This window comes from Alosa pseudoharengus, unplaced genomic scaffold, assembly GCF_046254945.1.
Source record: "Alosa pseudoharengus isolate Yale_2024_CS ecotype anadromous, Long Island Sound unplaced genomic scaffold, YU_APseudo_1.1 YU_APseudo_1.1_scf_2, whole genome shotgun sequence".
In the NCBI taxonomy this organism is placed as follows: domain Eukaryota; kingdom Metazoa; phylum Chordata; class Actinopteri; order Clupeiformes; family Clupeidae; genus Alosa; species Alosa pseudoharengus.
This window is the reverse complement of record NW_027468663.1, coordinates 24,820,492-24,842,594: the sequence shown is the minus strand read 5'-3', so window position 1 is coordinate 24,842,594 and position 22,103 is coordinate 24,820,492. Positions and strand designations below refer to the sequence as shown.

General features: G+C 41.2%; 3 protein-coding genes across 6 annotated transcripts; all 3 read left to right on the top strand.

The window, feature by feature from the left end:
* The first annotated feature begins 2,054 nt into the window (after window positions 1-2,054).
* On the top strand, window positions 2,055-12,948 carry crmp1 (collapsin response mediator protein 1). Of its 4 annotated transcripts, XM_076295873.1 has the most exons (15): window positions 2,055-2,405; window positions 3,856-3,858; window positions 3,991-4,073; window positions 4,184-4,368; window positions 4,868-5,032; window positions 5,238-5,299; window positions 5,414-5,494; window positions 5,920-5,988; window positions 6,121-6,241; window positions 8,040-8,196; window positions 10,993-11,134; window positions 11,377-11,547; window positions 11,920-12,099; window positions 12,382-12,547; window positions 12,857-12,948. In XM_076295873.1, the coding sequence occupies exons 1-15, from the start codon at window positions 2,055-2,057 to the stop codon at window positions 12,946-12,948; spliced, it is 2,028 nt and encodes a 675-aa protein (XP_076151988.1). The 4 variants fall into 4 exon arrangements, with proteins under 4 accessions (XP_076151988.1, XP_076151989.1, XP_076151987.1 ...); XM_076295874.1 differs by lacking the exon at window positions 3,856-3,858; XM_076295872.1 differs by lacking the exon at window positions 3,856-3,858 and having other exon boundaries at window positions 3,985-4,073.
* Window positions 12,949-16,890: 3,942 nt separating this feature from the next.
* Window positions 16,891-18,009, top strand: LOC143133419 (D(1B) dopamine receptor). The gene has a single exon (XM_076293183.1). The coding sequence runs from the start codon at window positions 16,891-16,893 to the stop codon at window positions 18,007-18,009; it is 1,119 nt and encodes a 372-aa protein (XP_076149298.1).
* Window positions 18,010-19,244: 1,235 nt separating this feature from the next.
* On the top strand, window positions 19,245-21,822 carry LOC143133418 (intelectin-like). The gene is made up of 7 exons (XM_076293182.1): window positions 19,245-19,251; window positions 19,482-19,595; window positions 19,883-20,130; window positions 20,787-20,945; window positions 21,286-21,406; window positions 21,490-21,593; window positions 21,670-21,822. Exons 1-7 carry the CDS (start codon window positions 19,245-19,247, stop codon window positions 21,820-21,822), a joined length of 906 nt encoding a protein of 301 aa, XP_076149297.1.
* The last annotated feature ends 281 nt before the right edge of the window (window positions 21,823-22,103 follow it).

The window sequence follows — 22,103 nt, the reverse complement described above, 5'->3', positions numbered from 1 at the left end:
AGTGTGATGGATCGTTTCAGCTGTCCAAGTCGTTTTATCAGCCCATGAATCTTTCTATTGGTTAATGTCGTTGTCCATCTACATGATCGTCAATATGATTGGTTTTCTTTACGTGTTGCAGTAACCATAGCCTATAGGCTTATCGCTGGTTTAGCAGGGGATTTGAGCCACGTACCCAAGATTTAATAACTATTTGACACAAGCACGGACACGTTTTTCGTCGCAGGCATGCTCATGTTATTATTTTGCCAAAAAATAGTTCACGCTGAACATTTGCCCGAGTTGGTTTGGTGACTTGAAGTTTACTCAAATGGAGCAAACTCAAAAGCAGCATTGCTGTAGGGCTATGCCTGAAATAACTCAGCCAGGAACTTTTTACAGAGGTTGCGTGCGGTCTGTAGTGAGAGACAACATAATTGTCCTTCTTTTAAAAATCGTTTAACCCTCCTGTTGTGTTCGCGGTCAAATGTGACCGATTGAGGATTCTTTTCTCTTCAAAATATTTTTTATTTATTCTGAATATGAGGCTCCTTGACTTTGTTACAGGGCATCTGAACACACAAAACACATTTAGATAATTTTCACAATTTGAGTGTTTTATTTAATTTGAGAACATGTGTATCCGGTCAAAAATGACCGGCCATTAGAAATGAATGGGTGAGAAAATGGTCAGTGTATAAAATATAAAAAGAGTCCAGAGACATACTTATTGATCAGATGGACTGTATGTGCTTCTGTAGGCTACATTAAAACGCACACAAACACACCCTCACTCCCCCTCTTTGCTTCTAGTCAGCCCCCACTGGAACCTTTCCCCAATAGAATCTTCCCTTTCTGACTTGCATGAGCTCAGGTCAGTGAGGCCTGCAGGCCATTAATAGGAAATGGAAGTTCAAAACTGGTTATATCCAATAGAACACAAGTTGATACAAAGGTATATCATAACATTAGATGATATTATGTGCGTTACTATGGATTTATAACAAGTTATAATGCAGCGGTCATTGACCAGGAACACAAAACTAGTAGACTACATAACATGAATGAATAGTAACATAAAATGAATACAACGGGAGGGTTAACCACACAACATTATACTATCTGCTGCTGACTGCATTTGCCCCTTTATGGAATATAAAAAATAAGTAGGACACACGTTTATTTTTGCCAGAGTTTTCGTTAAATTTTAATGGCCATTTCTGCCACAATAGCCTAAGATCTGCAGTGTAGCTTATCCCAATCATCCAGCCATTGTTATAGGTAGGCTATTTTACTTAGCGTTGTCATGAATCTACACTCTAGAGACAGGCTAGGATTGATGTCCAAAATAGCCTACATCACTGGAACAAATACATAAAGTAACATAGAGGCAGAAGCGAAAGAGTTCATTGATTATTGATTCAGTCAACAAAAACTGAGCATGCCTCAACTCCACACCTAAAATGTTATATTTCTGTCAGTCGAAGGATAATACATAGCCTGTGTGCTAAATGCAATGAGGAGCAATATTAGACTACATTGGAATTCAATTTATTTCCGTTGGTTTCAGCTGAATCCCTCAAACTGGTGCTGAAGGACAGCTCCCAGGACAGCCTTGCTGTTAAATTCACAACTTTGTTGTGAAACATGCACGAAACAACTCCTGCTAAATCAAATCGTCAAAAATTCGTGGGCAGCAGGAACATTCGATAGATAATACGTTGCGGCTGGTCATCTTTGAGCAGAGCATTTCAAGAGATTCTGCGCTGCTCAAAATATTCGTATGCTAACCTACTGTAGCCTATGTCGCCGGGAGTAGTTGATCTGCATTTTAGAGAGGGCTCTCTTGCCGACATCGAACTAGTTACTGCGCCATAACTGCAGTTTATGGACCAACTGAAATTAGAGCACTGCATCAGTTATTCAGCGCACCCCCTCGCGCAGATCAAGGTTTCCCAGTTGATCTCACGCAGTACGACAGGCACTCTGCATCAGACTGCATAAAGCATCTGCCCTGACCTGGTTTTAGTCTCCAGATTGCCACCCCGATTAAACATACTAGCCCATTGCGTGCAATGTCCGACTGCCGGCGAGAGTGGAACCGGGAGGATGAACTCCCAGTTTACTTGGCAGGGCCCATCACCACGGGTCCTACGCAGCGACAGAAACATTGCGGTATGTTCAGTTCTGTGGAGGGGGCATTCGACAGCAAAACCATTGATTTTGAGGCTAGCGCTGTGAGCCGGAGAGGGAGTCGGACCCCTCGGAGTGGAAGCAGAGAGCGCATCCTAGACGGTGACTGTGTGAGCGAGACAGCCAGCGTCCGCAGCCCCAACTCACCGGGAAATCGAGAGGATGGGCGCGAAAGTATCGAGAGCACACATTCATCTGGGAAAGACTGCTTTTCAGGACAAAATAATGGAAAGGTGAGCTACGTGAATGGTAGGGTCTGTGCTAGCCAATACAAAGACGCCTTCCAGGGGTTCTTTAAAGAGCCTAAATAGCCAACTTTAACTCACTTTCAGTGTACTGTTAATGTTATTTATTTTGTTGATAGGTATCAGGTAGTCTAGGCTACTCGTTTTGCGCTTCTTTATTTGGAATCATTTTAACTATTCCAACATCTCAATGATCGGTCAAATGGTGTTTATCCTATTCCAAACAATAACAGAATACATGGCCATGATAAAGATTATTATCGCCGCAGGCTCCACACGTCCCATCTGGCGGCTGGTTATGTTGTGGGCCGTGACTTTTTGGCCACCGCAGGACTTGGGAGGGGGCGCTACAGTTCACTCGTGGAACCACACAGAAATATACACACACTCACTTACCCGTGAGAGGCGCTCATCACACAAATCGGACGCCAGCCGTACCCCGATCGCGCTGTGCGTACGCGCTCTCGAGACACAAAGAAGGGCAAACCGGCTCATTGTTCCTAAGGCGTCTGTGCTCGTCGGCGGGGCAGGACAGCATGTCCGGGACAGGCTATCAAGGGAAAAAGAGCATCCCCCATCTGACGGTAAGATAGCTACGCGGCCTGGCTGTTGGGAGGAACCACTGCTGAATCTGAACCCTACTCTAAATCCCTACTTGCGGCGATAGGCGGAGGGATTAAATTCTTAGTGAGCCGACAATAGTGGAAGCCATGCCTGTCGTGCTGCTTAATGTAACATTATCACCAACCTTTCCAAATCACTATGTAACGAGATGAACCGAATATCAAAGTCATGCCTGGAAATTCCATCACTGCGTCGGATGTAGCCTAATAACATCTTCGGTGACAATGATCAATCAACGCTAAAACTATATCGCCTTGTCAGGACATGGCAGGACAAATGGGATTCTTTGAGACTATTTAAAAAAATCAGGTGATTGGCAAGGCGCAACAGGGTTCATTTGGAGGGCTTCAGGAAACGACAGTGGCGAGTGTAGGGGGCGGTGGCTGCTCATCAGGCATTCTTTCGTGGAGAGCTCAAAGCAAAGAGGAGCCACACCGTTTGCGATGCATTCAATTTTGGGTTGGCTTTGGCTTGACGGGATTAGATTCAACTGCCATAACGTTGATTGCAATTCATTTGACTGAATCAAGCAATTGATGTGACCTGTATGGTGCCAATCCACGAGTATTTCAGTGTCAGAGGAATTATGTGTGATGCCTGTGTCTGGACGCACTGGTATCATGAACAAAAAATAAACGTCGAGTGAGGAGATCAAGTTCTTTGGTTGGCAAATCCCTTTACTTGATCTCAGCTATCAATAAAGAACTGTCACAGAGGATGCTAGGTTTTCTATGGAAACCAAAGATATTGTACTGAAGACAGTTTATGCCTTCTTGGTAGGACCAACCCCACCCATTTTGAACTGATGTAAAAGAATGTAGGCTACCACAAATGAACAGTTAAGTGTAAATTGCCCCTTTGGTATGAAGCAAAGTAAAGCACTTAATAAAAGGTAAAGACAGACAACCAGCCTAATAGTGTATACTCACTATCTTTTTCACAGAGTGAGCGACTGCTCATCAAAGGAGGGAGGATTGTGAATGATGACCAGTCTTTCTATGCGGATGTCTATGTGGAAGATGGTCTAATAAAGTAAGTCAAATAGATTACAATGTGAGGGTTGGCATATACTTTAACATACGGTTTGTGAAACTGCATGCATGAGACCTCTAAATGTTGAACATGCATACATGCTCATTCAGGCAGGTGGGGGAGAACCTGATCGTGCCCGGCGGAGTCAAGGTGGTGGAGGCGGAAGGGCGCATGGTCATACCCGGTGGCATCGATGTCAACACCTGCTTTCAGAGGCCCTTCCTGGGGGTCACCCCTGTAGACGACTTCTACCAGGGCACCAGGGCCGCGGTGGCTGGAGGCACCACCATGATCAGTGCGTTTTACATAAATAACTCAGAAGATAAGACAAGCACTATGACATGGTTGAGTAAACATTCTGGCTTAGACTTTCAATGTGTATGTACAATAATGGCCAATTTGGTCATCAGGCCGGAGAGATGTCTGTAGACTTCTGTCTGTTTAGATAGATACTGTAAATAGATGGATGACTAATCATCTGCAGAAGGGAATTACATTGCCACAGCAGACAGACATATCAAAATGCGGACATTAACATAAACAAAAAAACAGTTAACAGACATAAGACTCAGACAGCCACAGAGTGCATGGACTCATCAACACTGCAGTGTGCAAAGAGTGGCGTGATCGTAACATCATTAAGACAGATCTCATCTTAAAACCTCATCACTTTTGCACATACAAACAGCAGCCTGAGATGATCCTGTGTCAGACCTTCCACTGCACATACCTGACACCAGCAATTGTTTGCCTGTGATATTTTCTCTGATGACACCCATTCTCCTTTTGTCCAGTTGACCATGTGACCCCGCAGCCAGGGGACAGTCTGCTGGAGGCCTTTGAGAAGTGGCAGGAGGCAGCAGACAGGAAGTCGTGCTGTGACTACTCCCTGCACATGGACATCCCGCAGTGGCACGAGGGGGTGAAGGAGGAGCTGGAGCTTCTGGTGCAGGACAAAGGTCAGTGGCTGATCCGCTGCATGGCCCGGTCAGTTTCAGTATGTAGCATGGCCCGGTCAGTTTCAGAATGTAGTGACAGACATGCATGCAAAGAAGTAGATTTATTCACATGAGGATTTTGAAATTTCATCAGAAAATAAAATGTTATTGCAAATATCTCAAATGTCTCTCTCTCTCTCTCTCTCTCATACATTCTCTCTTCCAGGGATAAACTCTTTCCTAGTTTACATGGCCTACAAGGACCTGTACCAGATGTCAGACACCCAGGTATTGGCCAACACTCTTTTACTCTATTGTTGTGAATCTGTCTTAGTCTTGCTGTGTTGAAGAGAGGTCAATCATTTATAATTTCTTCCATCTGGGTCCTGTGTGTGGCTGAAGCTGTACGAGGCCTTCTCCTACCTGAAGGAACTGGGAGCTGTGGTGTTGGTGCATGCGGAGAACGGAGACCTCATTGCACAGGTCAGTCTGCATGCTGGGCTGCACAGCTATCGGTGAACAATGAAGTCGGAACATAATGATGACATGCAGTTGTGAAGTAGTAGATGTTAGCTGGTGAAAGAGCTGGTCATGATATGACAAGATGGAAATGATAGTGATGACCTAGGATAGAAATAAAGTCTGGTAAATTTAAATAGATAGGGATGATGATGATGATGATGATGATGATGGTTGTGATGATTATGATGATGATGATGGTTATGATGATGATGATGATGATGATGGTTATGATGATGGTGGTTAGGATGATGATTGATCGATGGTCACTGCTCATGATGGTCATGATGAATGTTCAGTAAAGATGTTCATAATAGAACAATGCAGTGGATCATGTTCCTCTGTGTCGGGGGTTATAGTGATGGTTACACTGTAAACTTCTCTCTCAGGAGCAGAATAAAATTCTGGATATGGGAATCATTGGGCCAGAGGGCCACCCATTGAGTCGCCCAGAGGAGGTAATGTCTACAGATCATTGAGCTAATTAAGGGATTACCTAATAAGGGCTAAACTAATCAGATAACTCCAGCATGAAAGTAACAGCCTACCGAGTTTGATTTGGCTCTGATTGGCTTCTTCTCACCTCTTAGCTGGAGTCGGAAGCAGTGTTCCGCGCCATTACCCTCGGAAACCGGGTGAACTGTCCTGTGTACATCACCAAGGTGATGAGCAAGAGTGCTGCCGACACTATAGCCCAGGCCAGGAAGAAAGGTGAGTGATGTCATCATGGCAGACATGGAACAAGAACGCGTATGACATGCAATGCAGTTATAAACATGCTATGCTATAAGCATAACATGTTGCCAAATAAGGGGAAAATACTCCACAGAATGGGGTGTTCATTTATTTGATAGAGTCAGAGGGCTACAGTTTAATCATAGGCGGAGTTTGATATTCGAGCCAGGGGGGGCAGACAAAAAAAAAAACTAATTGTAGCAGCTGAGACCGGCCTACCATTTGGGGAACACAGCATGAGCACATATGGAGAAAACAAACATGCTAAATAAATATATAATTACATTGTAACAATTTAACAATTCGTCCTTATGAAATCCAATGCAGCACGGTTGTCTTGAAACGCAATAGACAGGGGTGTCGCCTAGCAGTTGAAAACATTCGGGGCTTAGCCCATAGAGTCTGGTTGCTGCTCACTTTTGATAAATGAATCCACCGCCTCTAGCCTCATTTGCGCCACATTGATTGAATATTTTGTACAATCATATTTTGTCAATTAAAGAATGTAATGACCTGTTACCATCTTGACATTTCTGTTTGCTATTAAAACGAACTATATAGCCTATAACCACCTAGCAGAGTGGAGTTTTAAATAACAAGATGCATCGGTTCATGTATGCTTAGCTTAAGAAAAACGAGTCATTAAAAACTCAAATTCGATTCTACAAAGGCAAAGTAAGTAAACTCCAAACTGTAGGCTATTGAGTGCAGGGCAGACCTAAACCTAAATCATAGCGAGAACTCCAAGAATCAAAGGAAGTGTTCACCTACAGTCTGATGCCTCTCCAAATGCAGAAACGAAGCGCAATCACGCCATTACTTTAAGACATGTTAAGCAAACAATATTCATATTTTGCTGTAATCCAATGACACGAAAAAAAGTAATCCACAGCGATCAGGCCTAGATCAGGGATGGGCAACTTTGATGATAGAAAGGGCCACAACATTTTCTTGTCACTGTCAGAGGGCCAGATGTGATCGCACACGTCCACTAGCCTAGATGCACAAAAAGGGTCGGTGTATCTAGCCAGGCCTACGCGCATCACGTTCACCAGCCAGTTCCAAACAGGTGAACGAGGCTTCGCCACTTTGCTGTTTAAACAAAGTGGGATAAAAAGTCAAAAATTTACACACAACGCAAAATCAATTAGTAAGCTGACAGGACATTTATATACATGGCATTTAGGCAACCTTTATTGCAACGTTGGCACGGCAAGATGTCCATACTAGTGCTATAACAGTATTTTTCGTTTTTTGCGTCCTGTATGCCTCGTCAGGCTGGCCGTAATGTCGCTTTCGATGTGAAGGATCGCAAGAGAAGAAAACCTGGCTGCTCCCATCATCAACCGCAGCCCATTCCTTATATTGTTGTTTTGTGTTATTTAAATTATTTTTAAAAATATCTGGTCATGCCAGACGTATTTCACAAATTTTTTAAACAATGCAATTACCTGTTTCCACCGGGGGGGGGGGGGTGCTCACCCTGCCCCCCCACAAACTCTGTGTATGAGTTTAATATGTCAATATTGAAGCCTGCAAGGCCATAGGTTACAGAGTATTTTAGAACAGCAAGGCCTAAGTACACATCATGCCTAACAACGTCTACTTAGCCTATCTTAAATTATCTGTTAACCTACAGCCTCTTGGGGCTTATTGTTTAAGTACTGCACCAGTTTTAGCAGTAGTAGTAGCAGTTTGTGGAGTCATTTTAACACTCCAAGTGGACCAAATTATATAAAATTTGTGAAATTAAGGTTCATATTTTGCTCTGTAGGTGCCGTAGTGTTTGGTGAGCCAATCACGGCCAGCTTGGCCACTGACGGATCCCACTATTGGAGCAAGAACTGGGCCAAGGCGGCGGCTTATGTGACATCTCCGCCCCTCAGTCCAGACCCTACGACCCCTGAACACCTCCACACTCTACTTGCCTGGTAAAAGATTGTGGCCAATCCAACTCCATCTTTCTCTTCACATTCACATATCTAATTTAGTATTCATAAAGTAATTTGGATTATTATACAAAAATGAAACTTTGATGTGTTTTTGCGCAAAGACCAATGGACGATTGGTACATTGATACTACATGAATCCAAATGAATAAGCCATTTTAAGATTTAAAGTTGGATTTATTGGGTAGTAAACTGTGAGCACTGTGAGCACTGTCCACACAAATACAACTCTCTGTCATGCATGTAGCACATAGCATTGAAACACATAACAAATCCAAATTAATTAATCAATGCACCTCCATTGATTTGAGAGATGTAAATATGCTGTGTTGTAAACCCATGGTTGAAGGCTATCCTCAGAGCCGGACAGTAACGGAGTACATTTACTTGAGTACAGTACTTGAGTACAATTTTGAGGGATCTGTACTTTACTCGAGTATCATTTTTGGGGAGTACTCATAACTTTACTCAAGTACATTTGAGAGGCAAATATTGCACTCTTTACTCCACTATATTTCTATCCATAACCGTGAGTACCCGTTACTACTTCTAAAAAAAAAGGAAAAAAGAAAAATCTCGGAAACCCTCAATTTTTTGTTTCCCTCTCAAACGTGATTGGATTGTGCAGGCGCCACTGATTGGGACAGCCTATCAGCAATCACCTTCAGCTTTCCGCCAAAGTCAACTCCATGGTCAGATTTAGATAAGAGACGAAACCCTAGCAGGTCCATCCCGGGAATGTGCCAACCTGTGGCCCCACCTCGCCAGACTATTTAAAATTTATGAATAAGTTAATGATAGTTTTCGCTTCAAGTGTTTCAATTACAAAATAGTATTTTGTATTTTAAATACATGTATTAGAAATACTGCCCATCCCTGGCAACATGGTAAAAAGATGAAAATGACTTGATTTTACTTTCAATTCCTTTTACATTCTCCAAGGTATTAACATTAACATTTTTCATAACTCCATGTAGGACGTTTCTGTACATAAATGTAAGCACTGTGGCAGTAGTAATGAAATATTTAGAAAATGTAGGCTACTCTTGTACTCTTGATACTCAAGTACTTTTAAAAACAAGTACTTCAGTACTTTTACCTAAGTAGACATCTGACTGTTGTACTTTTACTTGTACTTGAGTAAAATTTAGCAAAGGGTATCTGTACTTTTACTCAAGTAATGAAGCTGTGTACTCTGTCCGCCTCTGGCTATCCTATAATATACACACCACTGAGACATCTTCTGGCCCTGCTGACCACCCACTGCTCTACTCCCTGAGTTCTGATCCACTTCCTCCCAGACTCGATTCTGCACCACACCTTGCTTTCCCTGGCCCCGTTTCCAGAAATAGAAATGCAGTGCTGGTGGCGTTCAGCTCCTGTTGCCATGGTTACATTGCCCCCCCCCCCCCCATCCTTTCTGCCTTGGCTCCCTCCCTCCAGCTTAGAGGCAGGCTGACAAGAGAGAGGGAGATGTCAGTGCAATTAGAATCTCTCTCCATCAGATTTGCACTACAAGGGAACACATATTTTTAGCCTAGATGTTTTTCTGTTGTCTATTATTGATATGATACACTATTTTATAATACATTTTGTAGATTGTAAAAGTCTCTGTTCCACTTTATTTCAGTTTAAATTTATGAAAAACATTGTTTTTGTTCTTTTTCTTTTTACTTTTTACCCGCCATTCACCTAATCAGGTATAGCTTCCCATAACCTCATTCATTGTTCTAGCCTTCATTATAACTGAATCTCTGCATCTGACCATGGCTTTATAAATATAGTGGATAGGCTATTATATGAAAAAAAGATCTGAGTATCAAGGGCCACTCCTTATGTCCAGCCGGGCGTAATTAACAGGAGATGGCAGTGTGGTGGCTCAGTTTTTTGACTTCCCCCAGCAACAGCATGCAGTGCAGCACCTGCTTGCATTGCAAGGACATCTGGTGGTGGTCTAGAGAAGTGCTTTAGACTCCACTGATTGCATAAGTCTTCAATGTCAGATGATAACCGATCTAGAATGATCTTTGCGTGTGCATGTGTGTGTGTGTTCCGGTGTTGATTTTTCCAAACGCATACAATGATCAGCAGTCCAATATATATCAACTTGTATGAACGTATGCAACAATGTTGCATAAGATGTCAAAAAGATGTTTTTTAAACAAAGTTTGGGAGGAGCCTTAGGGATGATTGACAGCAATTAACTCACCTACTGCCGCCCCCAGGGTATTTAAGCCGACCTCCTTTTCCTCACGTCACACGCTCCGGCATTTGCGAAATTATCCCCCCTCCTCCCCATACTCCTCTACTTGTCCATTTCACCGATTGCCCTGTTACTCATCCTCCTTACACAGGGGAGTGCAAGCGGTCATCGCTCTATCGCGATCTCCGCTTCAGACATTCCAGGACCATGGCCAGCTACCTTGTCAAACATGCACTTCACCTATACACTCTAGCATAGCAATCATACCAACGGGCGAACTAGTGAAATATATTATTATATTTTGCCAATCAACCGAATTGTGTCTAATGTGTTCTAATCTAATATTGACTGTGTTTACTCTCACATTGGAAAACAACAAAGTATGTTTTATATACAAGTCTGCAGGGTTTAAGGACAGATGGAATTTATTGTACATTTTCATAAATTGCATTTTTGTAGTAGTACGTCTGACTGATTTTTTTGTGCCATGGATAAACATTTGTTCATTGGCTTTTGATAGCTGTTGTTGCATATGTACTTAACACAGTTGTTGCTGCTCTGTTTCTGTGGTTCAGTGGAGACCTGCAGGTGGTTGGCAGTGCACATTGTGCCTACAGCACCTCTCAGAAGGCCATAGGGAAGGACAACTTCACTCTCATCCCTGAGGGCACCAATGGAGTGGAAGAGAGGATGGGCTTCGTTTGGGACAAAGCTGTGGTGAGAGAGAGAAAGAGAGACATATGTGTGTGTGTTGTGTGTGTGTGTGTGTGTGTGAGAGAGAGAGAGAGAGAGAAAAAGACAGAGAGAGAGAGAGAGTTTGTGAGTGCTATATTTAAATTCTTAAAACCATGTTCAGAACTTTGAGTCAAATCTTAACATTTAAGGCATTTAACATTTATAGTTGTTGCGTATTTGCGTATGAAAAAGTTAGTCTTCATCTTGAATCCTTTCCTTTTTAGGCAATGGGAAAGATGGACGAGAACCAGTTTGTGGCAGTCACTAGCACCAATGCAGCCAAAATATTCAACCTGTACCCGCGGAAGGGTAGAATAGCTGTGGGCTCAGATGCTGACATTGTCATCTGGGACCCTGACAGGACAAGGACCATTACTGCCAAACTGCAGCAGTCGGTGAGAAAGGGGATGGGGCTGAGAGCCCGTGTTTGTATGAAAACTACTGTACAATGATGGAGGGTATTTTACCTATTTAATTTCCTTGTTAGCTATCCGAGTTATGCTTGTCATTGCAAGGGTAAGGGTAAAGGGATTTGATTGTATTTCTTGTTTTTCCTCTCCTCTCTGTGTGTTTTCTTTTTAAAGGAACATATATAAAATGTATGTTTGAAAATGACACCAGTCCTCCATCAGTGTACTTTGATCTCTATCTGTTAAATATGTTTGCCCATAGTAATCCAAATTTGGGTAGCATTGCTGTAATTACAGCCTATCACTCTCTCTCTCCATCTCTCTTTCCCTCCCTCCGTCCCTTTCTCTGTCTCTCAGGCATTGGAGTATAATATCTTTGAGGGGATGGAGTGTCGTGGGGCTCCCCTTCTGGTTGTGAGCCAGGGGAAGGTTGTCTATGAAGAGGGCAAGCTTCATGTGCAACAGGGCACTGGCCGTTTTATCCCCCGCAAGCCCTTCCCTGACTATGGATACCAGCGTGTCAAAACCAGGAACAATGTGAGAATGCACTCTTTTATGACATTTATATGTGGTATTTGTTATACATACATTTATACACTATTTTTGTATGGAATCAGCATCTACAACAGTTTTAAAGATTAAGGATCTACATACTTTTCACATATTCTTTTTCATTTCTTAGATATCATGTTGTTTTAGACAAAGATCTGATTGTTGTTGAGGTTTGTGTCTTAGAAACTGAAATCCATTTATCATCAGACGATGATAAAAAACTACTCATAGGTACTAATGTTAGGGTTCTCACCTTGTGCTTTGCAGATGATAGGCAGACAGGGTGTGTCTCGTGGAATGTATGATGGCCCTGTGTACGATGTGCCTGCCACTCCAAAGTACATCACCCCTGCACCTTCTGCCAAGACCTCACCAACGAGCCACCAGCCCCCACCAATCAGAAATCTCCACCAGTCCAACTTCAGCCTATCAGGTAATCCCACTTCACTTCATTTGTTGTACAGCGATGTGTCCCATTTGCCAAAATTGCTCAAACCGTGAATTGTGATATCACAGTACACAGAACACTCCTAATTACATTCTAAATTATTACTTAGAATAGTTGTAGGCTATGTTTGGTTTATCTAGCGTTTTCAGTGACTTGACGGCTACGTTTACAGAAACTGAAATCGCTCTTATTGGGTTGTTTTCCTGGCTTTTTAAATGATCTAGTCAATGTTGGAATTTTGGCTAAAGAGATGATTTGATTTCTGTAATGGTTTGCTCTTGTGTTTTATCCTAGGAGCACAAATTGATGATAACATCCCACGACGTTCTGGCCATCGCATTGTGAATCCCCCTGGTGGCCGGTCTAACATTACTAATTTGGGCTGAGCTGACTGCATGATGTGTGTTTGTGTGTGTGTGTGTGTGTGTGTGCATGTGCTGTGCACGCATACATGTGTGTGTGTGTGCGTGTGTGTACACTCCATGTGTACAAATTAGTACAAATGTGTACAAACCAATGACCATTGTTATGAATCCACGTTATTCACAATCTAAGCTGTCAAGGCAAGACCTTAGACAAAATCATGACATTTAAAAAAAAAAAAAGACAGAAATACACAACACACATCTCAATCACTGAACTATAGAACGGAAATAGTTAGAATGTAATGAATAATGCGTCATATGAAAAACCTTTTCCCTCTGAGACAACCTCTCAGATCTTCTGTTTGACATTTTGCCTGTGTAAACCTATGTGTTGATATTATCTATTTAAACGATGGTGCTCTCCTTTGTGACCAGCTAGTGAACCTAAAGCCCTCGCAATATACACCATAGTGCTGCAGTGATGCCTATTTAAATATGAGTTGCCATCAGGTGCACAGAGCTCTTCCCAGACTGTTTGTCAAGTGCACTGTTTATCCATTCTATTGTTGTGGACTGAGGAATACCACAATGGGCTTTTCTCTGTTATAGAGGTTGGTGCTTATACTTGCATGGACGTATTTTTACTTGGATGTTGAAATTAGTTGTTATTCACTTCTATTGCAACTGATATGGTCTGTATGTTTTAGATACACACACTGTACACTCTTTCAAAGGTACTGTTGTGTCTTTGTTTCATATGAAACATACCTTCACACACTGTGGTAACTGCCAGCTATGATGGTTTAAACTGCACCGGCTCCTTTCATAATAGCATGCACAAAATCTTTATTGCCTGTTGTCACATTCGACACATATGCAAGCACACTCAGTGACAGGACGAACACAATCAGTCACACACCTCTGCAGACTGCATATGAAGGAAGAGTTGCGTATAGCGCACCATGGTTGTGCCTGGTGAATCATATGGGGGCATCTTCAGCCACGCTGTGGGGAAGACCTTTGTGATGTTGAGATATTTGACTCCCTGAACGGCTTCTGCTTCCCTCCTTTTGTCCTGAAACTTAAACCTTTTTGTCTTCACTTTGGATGAACTGTGATGTCTTGTTGGCCATGGCATTGAAGCGAATGTTCTTCTATGGTTGTTGTATGGTATTTAAATAAACTCACAGATCAGTGAAACACAAGAGAACATTGTGAAATAAAATCCAAAAAATATGGATCTGTCTTTTACTGAATTGTGAAATGCACTTACACACTTTTATGTACACTGTAAATTAATGTACAACAAAATATATACTCTTGGTCTCTATTATATTATATTGTTTTATAATAAACAATGGCAACTTTTCCTTTTGTATTAACATAATGCCAATAAGCAGCTCCAGATATTTTGATTTTCTAACAAACTTCTAGTCTTCAAACTTCTAGTCTACACAAACCATTAGAAAATCACAATGGACAATCTTTACAGAATTTCACGTATGAAAATTCACATGTACTAAAAACAATGACACTGCCACATGGCTAAAGGCTGTAAGACAATGTGGTACACACATGGAATAAAAAAAGAAGTGTTTTCATCTTTTTTTACATAAAAAAAAAGGCATGTCCAAAATTACATGTCCACTGTTCTCTGTTAACCATTTCTTGCCTTGTTTGGCTGGGGTATTGGGGTATGAATAATTTTGTTCCTGTGTCTCTCCCCCCGCCCCACCTCTCTCTCTCTCTCTCTCTCTCTCTCTCTACATACAGAAAAGCCCATTGTGGTATTCCTCAGTCCACAACAATGTACATATATATATATATATATATATATATATACAGTTAAGAACGAAATTATTCATACCCCTGGCAAATATTGATTTAATGCTGATTTGAAATCGGAAAATGACACTGTCGCATGCCAAAAGTTTGTAAGACAATGTGGGAGAAACATGGAATTAAAAAAGAAGGGTTTTCATCTTTTTTTTACATTTTTATGAAAAATGGCAAGTCCAAAATTATTCATACTCTTTAAATAATCAATGGAAACATCTTTATTTGCCTTCACAACTTTCAAAATGGTTCTTATAATATCTACCTAGCCTCTCCATGTCTCCACAATAATTCTAGACCACACCTTTTTAACAGCAATCCAGGTTTTCAGTCAGGAACGGTAATCTGCCATCACTCTGGCCTTGTGCTCACTTTTTTTTGACGGATTGAGGTCTGGACTCAGGCAGTCTGTCGAGAGACCTGCCCCAATGGGCATCATTGATCCAAAACATACAGCCAAACAAGGCAAGAAATGGTTAAGAACAATATCAACATTTTAGAGTGGCCCAGCCAGAGTCCAGACCTCAATCAGTCAAAAAAGTTAGCACAAGTCCAAAGTGATGGCAAATAATCATTCCTGTCTCAAAATCCAGATTGCTGCTAAAATGTGCGGTCTACAATCATTGTGGAGACATGGAGAAGCTTGGCAGGTATTATAAGAACCATTTCGAGAGCTTTGATGGCAAATAAAAATGTTTCCATTGATTATTTAAAAAGGGTATGAATAATTTTGGACATGCCATTTTTCATAAAAATGTAAAAAAGATAAAAACGATTTTTTTTTGATTCTATGTTTCTACCACATTGTCTTACAACCTTTTGGCATGTGGCAGTGTCATTTTCAGTCAGAACAAACATATTGGTCAAGAGAATATAAACATTACATCAATATTGGCCAAGGGTATGAATAATTTTCTTCTTAACTGTATACATAAGCAAAGAACTACCTGTAGTATGAAAGGTTCTATATGCAATACTTGGACAGGAACAATCTATATGAATCAATACATTTTACATATGCAACATTTTAAGATTTTATATATAGATTCTATAGACAGAGATAAGAATATGCAAAAGAAATGTGTTGTCACAGTCCATACAAAGGCACAGATATATAAAATGTATAGCAGATGCTGTAACACATGCACATTTAAACCTTCACCCAAGCACCCTATTGGGTGGGTGATGAACACATATTCATCTCACAACCAATTGTGCACAACATACTAAGCATAGCATATAGACATCCTGCTGGGGAGCTTAGTATAGTGACACTCAGGCTATAAGGGCCCAAAGCTAAGTAAGCGCTCTACCATTTGTGCCTTTACTGTTGACGTCTGAAGGTCAATAATGTTGGATACATTGTGGGTCAAAATGGATATAAAGTCAGACAACATGCACAATCGCAGAAATAGGCTACACTATTTTTTTATCTGTGTTTTCTTTTAGAGATTTTTTGAGAATACAACAACAAAGCCAGAATCTGTTTCATATAGCTTGAAATAGATTTGTCAGGAGGTCTTTGGGGTGATATGACTTTGCTATAGTGTGACTTTGAACTATCTGTAAAGTGTTAATTATACAGGTTGCAGGATGAGTAGGATCAGGTTTCCACCAACATCATCACCTAATTTATATAGGTAGCAAATTTACTTTAATGTAACAATTACAGTAATTTTCAGTAATAATCAGGAAAATTAAACTTTGCTTGTTTTTTTTTTTTTTTTAATCTGTAAATGTGTATTAAATTAATGCATGACTGCAATATTTTGAAAATAATTATACAAATGATTCTACATGTCATTTTGTATTAGGGAGGTGCCTTTAGTTCATTTACCACGTGCGTTCCATCAGCAAAAAATTCGGTCCTAGAGGCAAATGAAAGTCGCCATCTCCTCTGAAAGGTGGCACGTGGTTTTTTGAGTTGCCTGCAGTGGCTGTGTGGTGGCGCGCACCCTAGTTCATCTTTCATGCATGGACTGTAAGCTTCGATTTCGATACATTTCTTAAGACGGATGGAGTTCACAACATTCTATGACAGAGACGCAAAAGTTCACTGGAAGATAATAGTAGATCCTGAAACGGGTACTTGAGAACTTACACTGAAAAAAAACGCTTCACACGTCAATGGCAAACAGTACTGGCAGGAGCACTGGAAGGGATGAGATTCCATCTCGGATCCTAATGGGATGTGTCTTTGTGCTGCTTATTTTGTGGACGCTATTTGGAAACTTCACCGTTTGCGCAGCAGTTTTGCGATTCCGACATCTGAGAGTCAAAGTCACAAATATCTTTATTGTTTCCCTGGCTTTATCCGACCTGTTGGTGGCCGTATTGGTGATGCCCTGGAAGGCGGTGGCTACGGTCTTGGGTCACTGGCCGTTCTGGACATTCTGTAACACATGGTTGGCTTTCGACATCATGTGCTCTACAGCTTCTATTCTTAATCTCTGTGTAATTAGTCTGGACCGTTACTGGGCCATCTCCAGTCCGTTCACATACGAAAGAAACATGGACAAGAAAATAGCCCTCATTATGGTCAGTATGACATGGACCGTGTCAGGCGTCATCTCGTTTGTCCCGGTTCAGCTTAATTGGCACAAGGCAGAGCAAGAGACAACTGAAGTGGTGACAAACCAAACTATTGATAACTGTGATCCGAGTCTTAGCAAGACGTACGCTATATGGTCCTCGATGATCAGCTTCTATATTCCTGTGGCTATTATGATTGTTACTTACACAAAGATCTATCAGATTGCTCATAAGCAAATACAAAAGATATCCTCTTTAGAACGCGCCGCTGAGCATGCTGTTAACTGTACATCTAGCGAGTTTCCTTGTCCCCAACCGAAAGCAGTAAAGTTGTCAAAAGAAACCAAACTCCTCAAAACGTTGGCCATCATAATGGGTGTATTCGTGTGCTGTTGGTTCCCTTTCTTTGTCGTGAACTGTACGGTGCCGTTTTGTCAGGAGCCACAGAATGACGAACCAAAGTGTGTGAGTGAGACGACGTTTGAAGTGTTCATGTGGCTTGGATGGTGCAACTCATCTTTGAATCCGATCATTTACGCGTTCAACACGGACTTCAGGGAAGCATTCGCACGCCTTTTGGACTGCTGCGGCGTCTGTGGCAGCGAACCACCGGGGACACTGGTCATGAGCCAACATGCGTCCAACAATCAGAACAGTTCGTTGAACCTTGCTGTTTCATATGTTAACATGGGGCTGTATATTCAACCTGCGTAGAGGTATACTGCGATCCCTATCCCGATGTGAACATTTCCCCTGATAGGATAATTATAACTTTTCAGCAGTAGGCCTACTGTATGTCAGTGGTAAACTTTATACATCCTTTATAAAGTTTATCGAGGATCAATTTATGCGCATTTGGAGACAGCAGTAAGTCACCAACATCGTAGGCTACCTGCCCCATGTGGAGCAATAGTCTATTCTATAAGCACACCCTTAGCAATAAAGTTTTCAAAAAGAATAGTTCTTCGTTCCAGTTCCAATTACGGAAAATAAGTCGTTGAACTTGAATGGGACTGTTGTGCCCGGCGTTTGCCTACCGCTTTACTGCATCTTTGATGTTCCATTAGCATTCCCAGTGATGCAGCCTCTTTGCGAGCCGAGCCCACCTTCATAAATAATTGGCTATTTCACTTTTATGAAAGGGTCGGTGCTTCTGTTTCACTGAGCGCATACAGAGAGCCCAGTCATGCACTGTGTCAGAGCGGAACTTCCGTGAGGTCGGGGTGTTTGCGTTTTGTCTTTGTTGACATTCATGGTTGGATATTGGAGAACACCTCAGATGACGCCTGAATTCACATGCATTGCTTTTTGCTACCGGGCTACATTTTGACATGTAAAATCATTCCAAACACATGCTTGGGCAGCTTTAACTGTGATCTTTTGAAACATGCATGAAAATGTCTTTCTACATTTCTATGGGTTACAGTGTGCATTGAACATGTGATTAAGCGAAACGGGCCTTACAGAGTGTTGTTATTTATTCAGGATCAGCCATCTCGGTGTCAGAAGAAGAGACATGAATAAACCATGCAGATTACTATTTTTGTGCATGTGTGTGAAATAAATTATGTTGCATAAACACGAAACATGAAAAATGTATTGCATTTTATTTATTTCAGCTCACTTTTTTATTTAGTGTTAGGTTATATATTAAATATAAATGTTTATCAAAATAATGTCACAAATATCAAAGTAATGTCACAAATGCTGTCCTGCTCTTATTAAGCTGTAGTATGAATGAAATAACCTCTACGCTTATAGATCTGAACATTTCAAACTTGAAACATTCTACTGACCTTATCCTTACCTGTTATTGATTTGAACATTGTCAGGGGATGAGTCAGTCAGTAGTACATTATTACGAAACTGGCCTATTTTCATTCTTGTGAAACAGAAAAAAATAAACAGTGCCAGGTCCTGGTCAATATAAAACCCCCTCATTGTGGACCATGGACAGTTAATATTTGGGATTCATCATGCTAAGAGAGACTGTTCTACTGAGTTGCCTTGCACTGGGACTCTGTGCAGCGGCTGACTGTAGTAAGACCCTCATGTACTATTCAGGCTGTTATTTTATTATTATTTTATTTTACTATTTCATTATTCATCTGAAAAGCCGAGAGATGCTGCTGTGAAAGGATCACTGCAAAAATGTAATTTTTTTTGTTGCCAATATTTCTTCTTAGATACAACTACCCATGACCTACACAAAAATCTGAATTTAAAGAGACATCATGCCAAGATGAGAATTATTGGCCAGAGCTGCAAGGAAATTAAAGACACATACAATGTGGATGAAGGTAAATAATCACATATGACACGTCGCAAGGTGTTATGTCTTTTTACATACCTGTCCCAATATTGCATACCTGTCCTGTTAACATTTTATAAAGACGTGAAAGTTACTGTATATCTTAACTTATTTTTCTGTGAGTGCTTCTCAAACCATCTCATAAGAGTTCCCCAAGAGGAAGAGGTCTTTTCATTGCTTGTACAGCTAATATAAAGACCAGGAGCATGTCTCCTTAGACATGTAAATTAAGGAGGATGCTAATCAGATAACCAAAAATGTTTTGTTTTTTAATAGACGGCATTTACTACCTTATCACTGAAAGTGGTGTCGTCTACCAGACATTCTGTGACATGACCACAGCGGGTGGAGGCTGGACCCTGGTGGCCAGTGTTCATGAAAACGACATCCTGGGAAAGTGCACCCGGGGCGACCGCTGGTCAAGTCAAAATGGAGATGACCCCAGCAAACCAGAGGGGGACAAGACCTGGGCCAACAGGGTTATTTTTGGAACTGCAGAGGGTGCCACTGATGACGATTACAAGGTACCTTGAAAAAAAACATACTTGGATTTTTATTTGATCTACATGTGATATTTTGAAGACAATCATAATAGTTATATTAGGATTCTCAGTCTCTATTGAGGACCAACAATAGTCTGCAGATTGTAGGACTCTCAGTTTGTGTCTGCCGTTATAAACAGTTAAATGTCTTCCGAGATGCAACCTCCGTTGGATCTGCTATTAAGCTTAGGATGACAGAACGAATGAGCTGCAGAGTCAACATTATCACACCACAATAAGAGGATTACGGTGAATAAAACTGGGTCAATATATTGTGCATTTCGTGCAATAGAGTTCAAAATGTCAGTGACATCTGTGTGCAGTCATCGGGTCATGGAAGGATTTATAACTAATAATTTATAAGTAGTTCTCCCTGTCCCTTTGTGACAGCATAACACTGATTAATATTGGGGCTTTAAAGTAGGACAGCAATGTGTGCCTACATTTGCAGTCACGAGACAAACAGGTCACCCAAACACGGATAATAAAAAGAGCGTTATGAGAGCAGAGATTCAGAACAGACATTTAAAGACATAATTGTTGCTATTGTTCTGTCATATATTGTGTAAAAAAGGGCCAACAACTTCAGATCAACCAGTCGCCTCAGACAGAACCATTTCTTAACCTTCTCTCCACAGAATCCTGGGTACTACGACATTAAAGCCAAGGACGTCTCCATATGGCATGTACCAAATAATGAAGAACCTGGACTTTGGTCCAACTCCTCTATTCTGCGCTACCACACAGACACACATTTCCTCGATAAATATGGAGGAAATCTTTACCATTTATTCAAGGTACAAAACTTAACATCCACTGACATGAACTGATAGGCTACATGTACATGTATTTCAGTGTAAAGCATGGCACTGTTAAAGTTATTAATTCTGCTTCTTGAGATCTAGACCATGTATCTGAACATTTGAATGTAAAATACAGAAACATTTAAGTCAGTGGCATACAGTTTGAGGAATATCTACAAACATCTGAATGTAATCATATACAATTGTTACACAGACACATGTCCAGGACTCATAGATTAGAGATCTACACTAGTTTTTATATTTATACAGGCATGGAAGTAATGTATTAAGCTGTAAACAGTGTTGTCTCTTTGTGATCTGGTGTGCTCTGAAGCTCCACCCTGTGAAGTATGGCATGGGGGAATGCAAAGGAGGCAGTGGAATCCCAATCCCTGTCATCTATGATGAAGGGGATAAGGAATCTACAAGCGAGCTCTATGGGTCTGCTGTAAGAGGTATGGGTGGATGGTGTGATAGGCAAAAAATACCTTTATTCCATGACATCTAGGAAATGACGACTTATGTCATCTTATTGCAGATGAATTTGAACCTGGCTTCGTTACCTTCAGTGTATTCAACAGTGACAAAGCACCTATGGCCATCTGTTCTGGCATCAAGCCAACTGGATGTCAGCCTCAATATGTGAGTAAAGCAACTTCATATGTTATAAATCAAGAATGTAAATAGTCTGAAGCTAACACCTTATGCTCTTTTTCAGTACTGTATCGGTGGAGGGGGGTATTATCCAACAGGCACATTAGTTCTGTGTGGGGACTTCAATGCCTTTGACTGGACGATATTTGGTGGGGCTGGGCAGCACAAGGCAGCACAGAAGATGATAGATGCATCCATGCTTTTATTCTACCGCTGAAATTACAGATTGAATTGTGCACTGATACAACTGCATATTTAAATAAAATTGTGATACAATAGAATCTACTTGTGTTGTTTGTTTTAATGGCATAATTTAGACAAAGGAGCATTTTAGGAAAAGTGTTTCTTAAACATTTGAAACCTGCTGATATGACTGCATATTGTCAAAGCTAACCTCCTAATCAAGTGTTAAGCATTCGTTAAGGGTTCACCACTGCATAAAACGGAAAGCAGAATCGATGTGACAAGCAAAAAGCTACAGTGTCCTCCACATTTATT

What these genes read in the sequence shown, in the direction of transcription:
- crmp1 (XM_076295872.1), top strand. Translation starts at nt 2,055, where the DNA reads ATGTCCGACTGCCGGCGAGAGTGGAACCGGGAGGATGAACTCCCAGTT. An exon ending in CTCCACACTCTACTTGCCTG is followed by an intron (nt 8,197 to 10,992) that starts GTAAAAGATTGT and finishes TCTGTGGTTCAG; the next exon opens with TGGAGACCTGCAGGTGGTTG. An exon ending in GTGTCAAAACCAGGAACAAT is followed by an intron (nt 12,100 to 12,381) that starts GTGAGAATGCAC and finishes TGTGCTTTGCAG; the next exon opens with ATGATAGGCAGACAGGGTGT.
- LOC143133419 (XM_076293183.1), top strand. Translation starts at nt 16,891, where the DNA reads ATGGCAAACAGTACTGGCAGGAGCACTGGAAGGGATGAGATTCCATCT.
- LOC143133418 (XM_076293182.1), top strand. An exon ending in ATCTTTACCATTTATTCAAG is followed by an intron (nt 20,946 to 21,285) that starts GTACAAAACTTA and finishes TGTGCTCTGAAG; the next exon opens with CTCCACCCTGTGAAGTATGG. An exon ending in CTGGATGTCAGCCTCAATAT is followed by an intron (nt 21,594 to 21,669) that starts GTGAGTAAAGCA and finishes GCTCTTTTTCAG; the next exon opens with TACTGTATCGGTGGAGGGGG.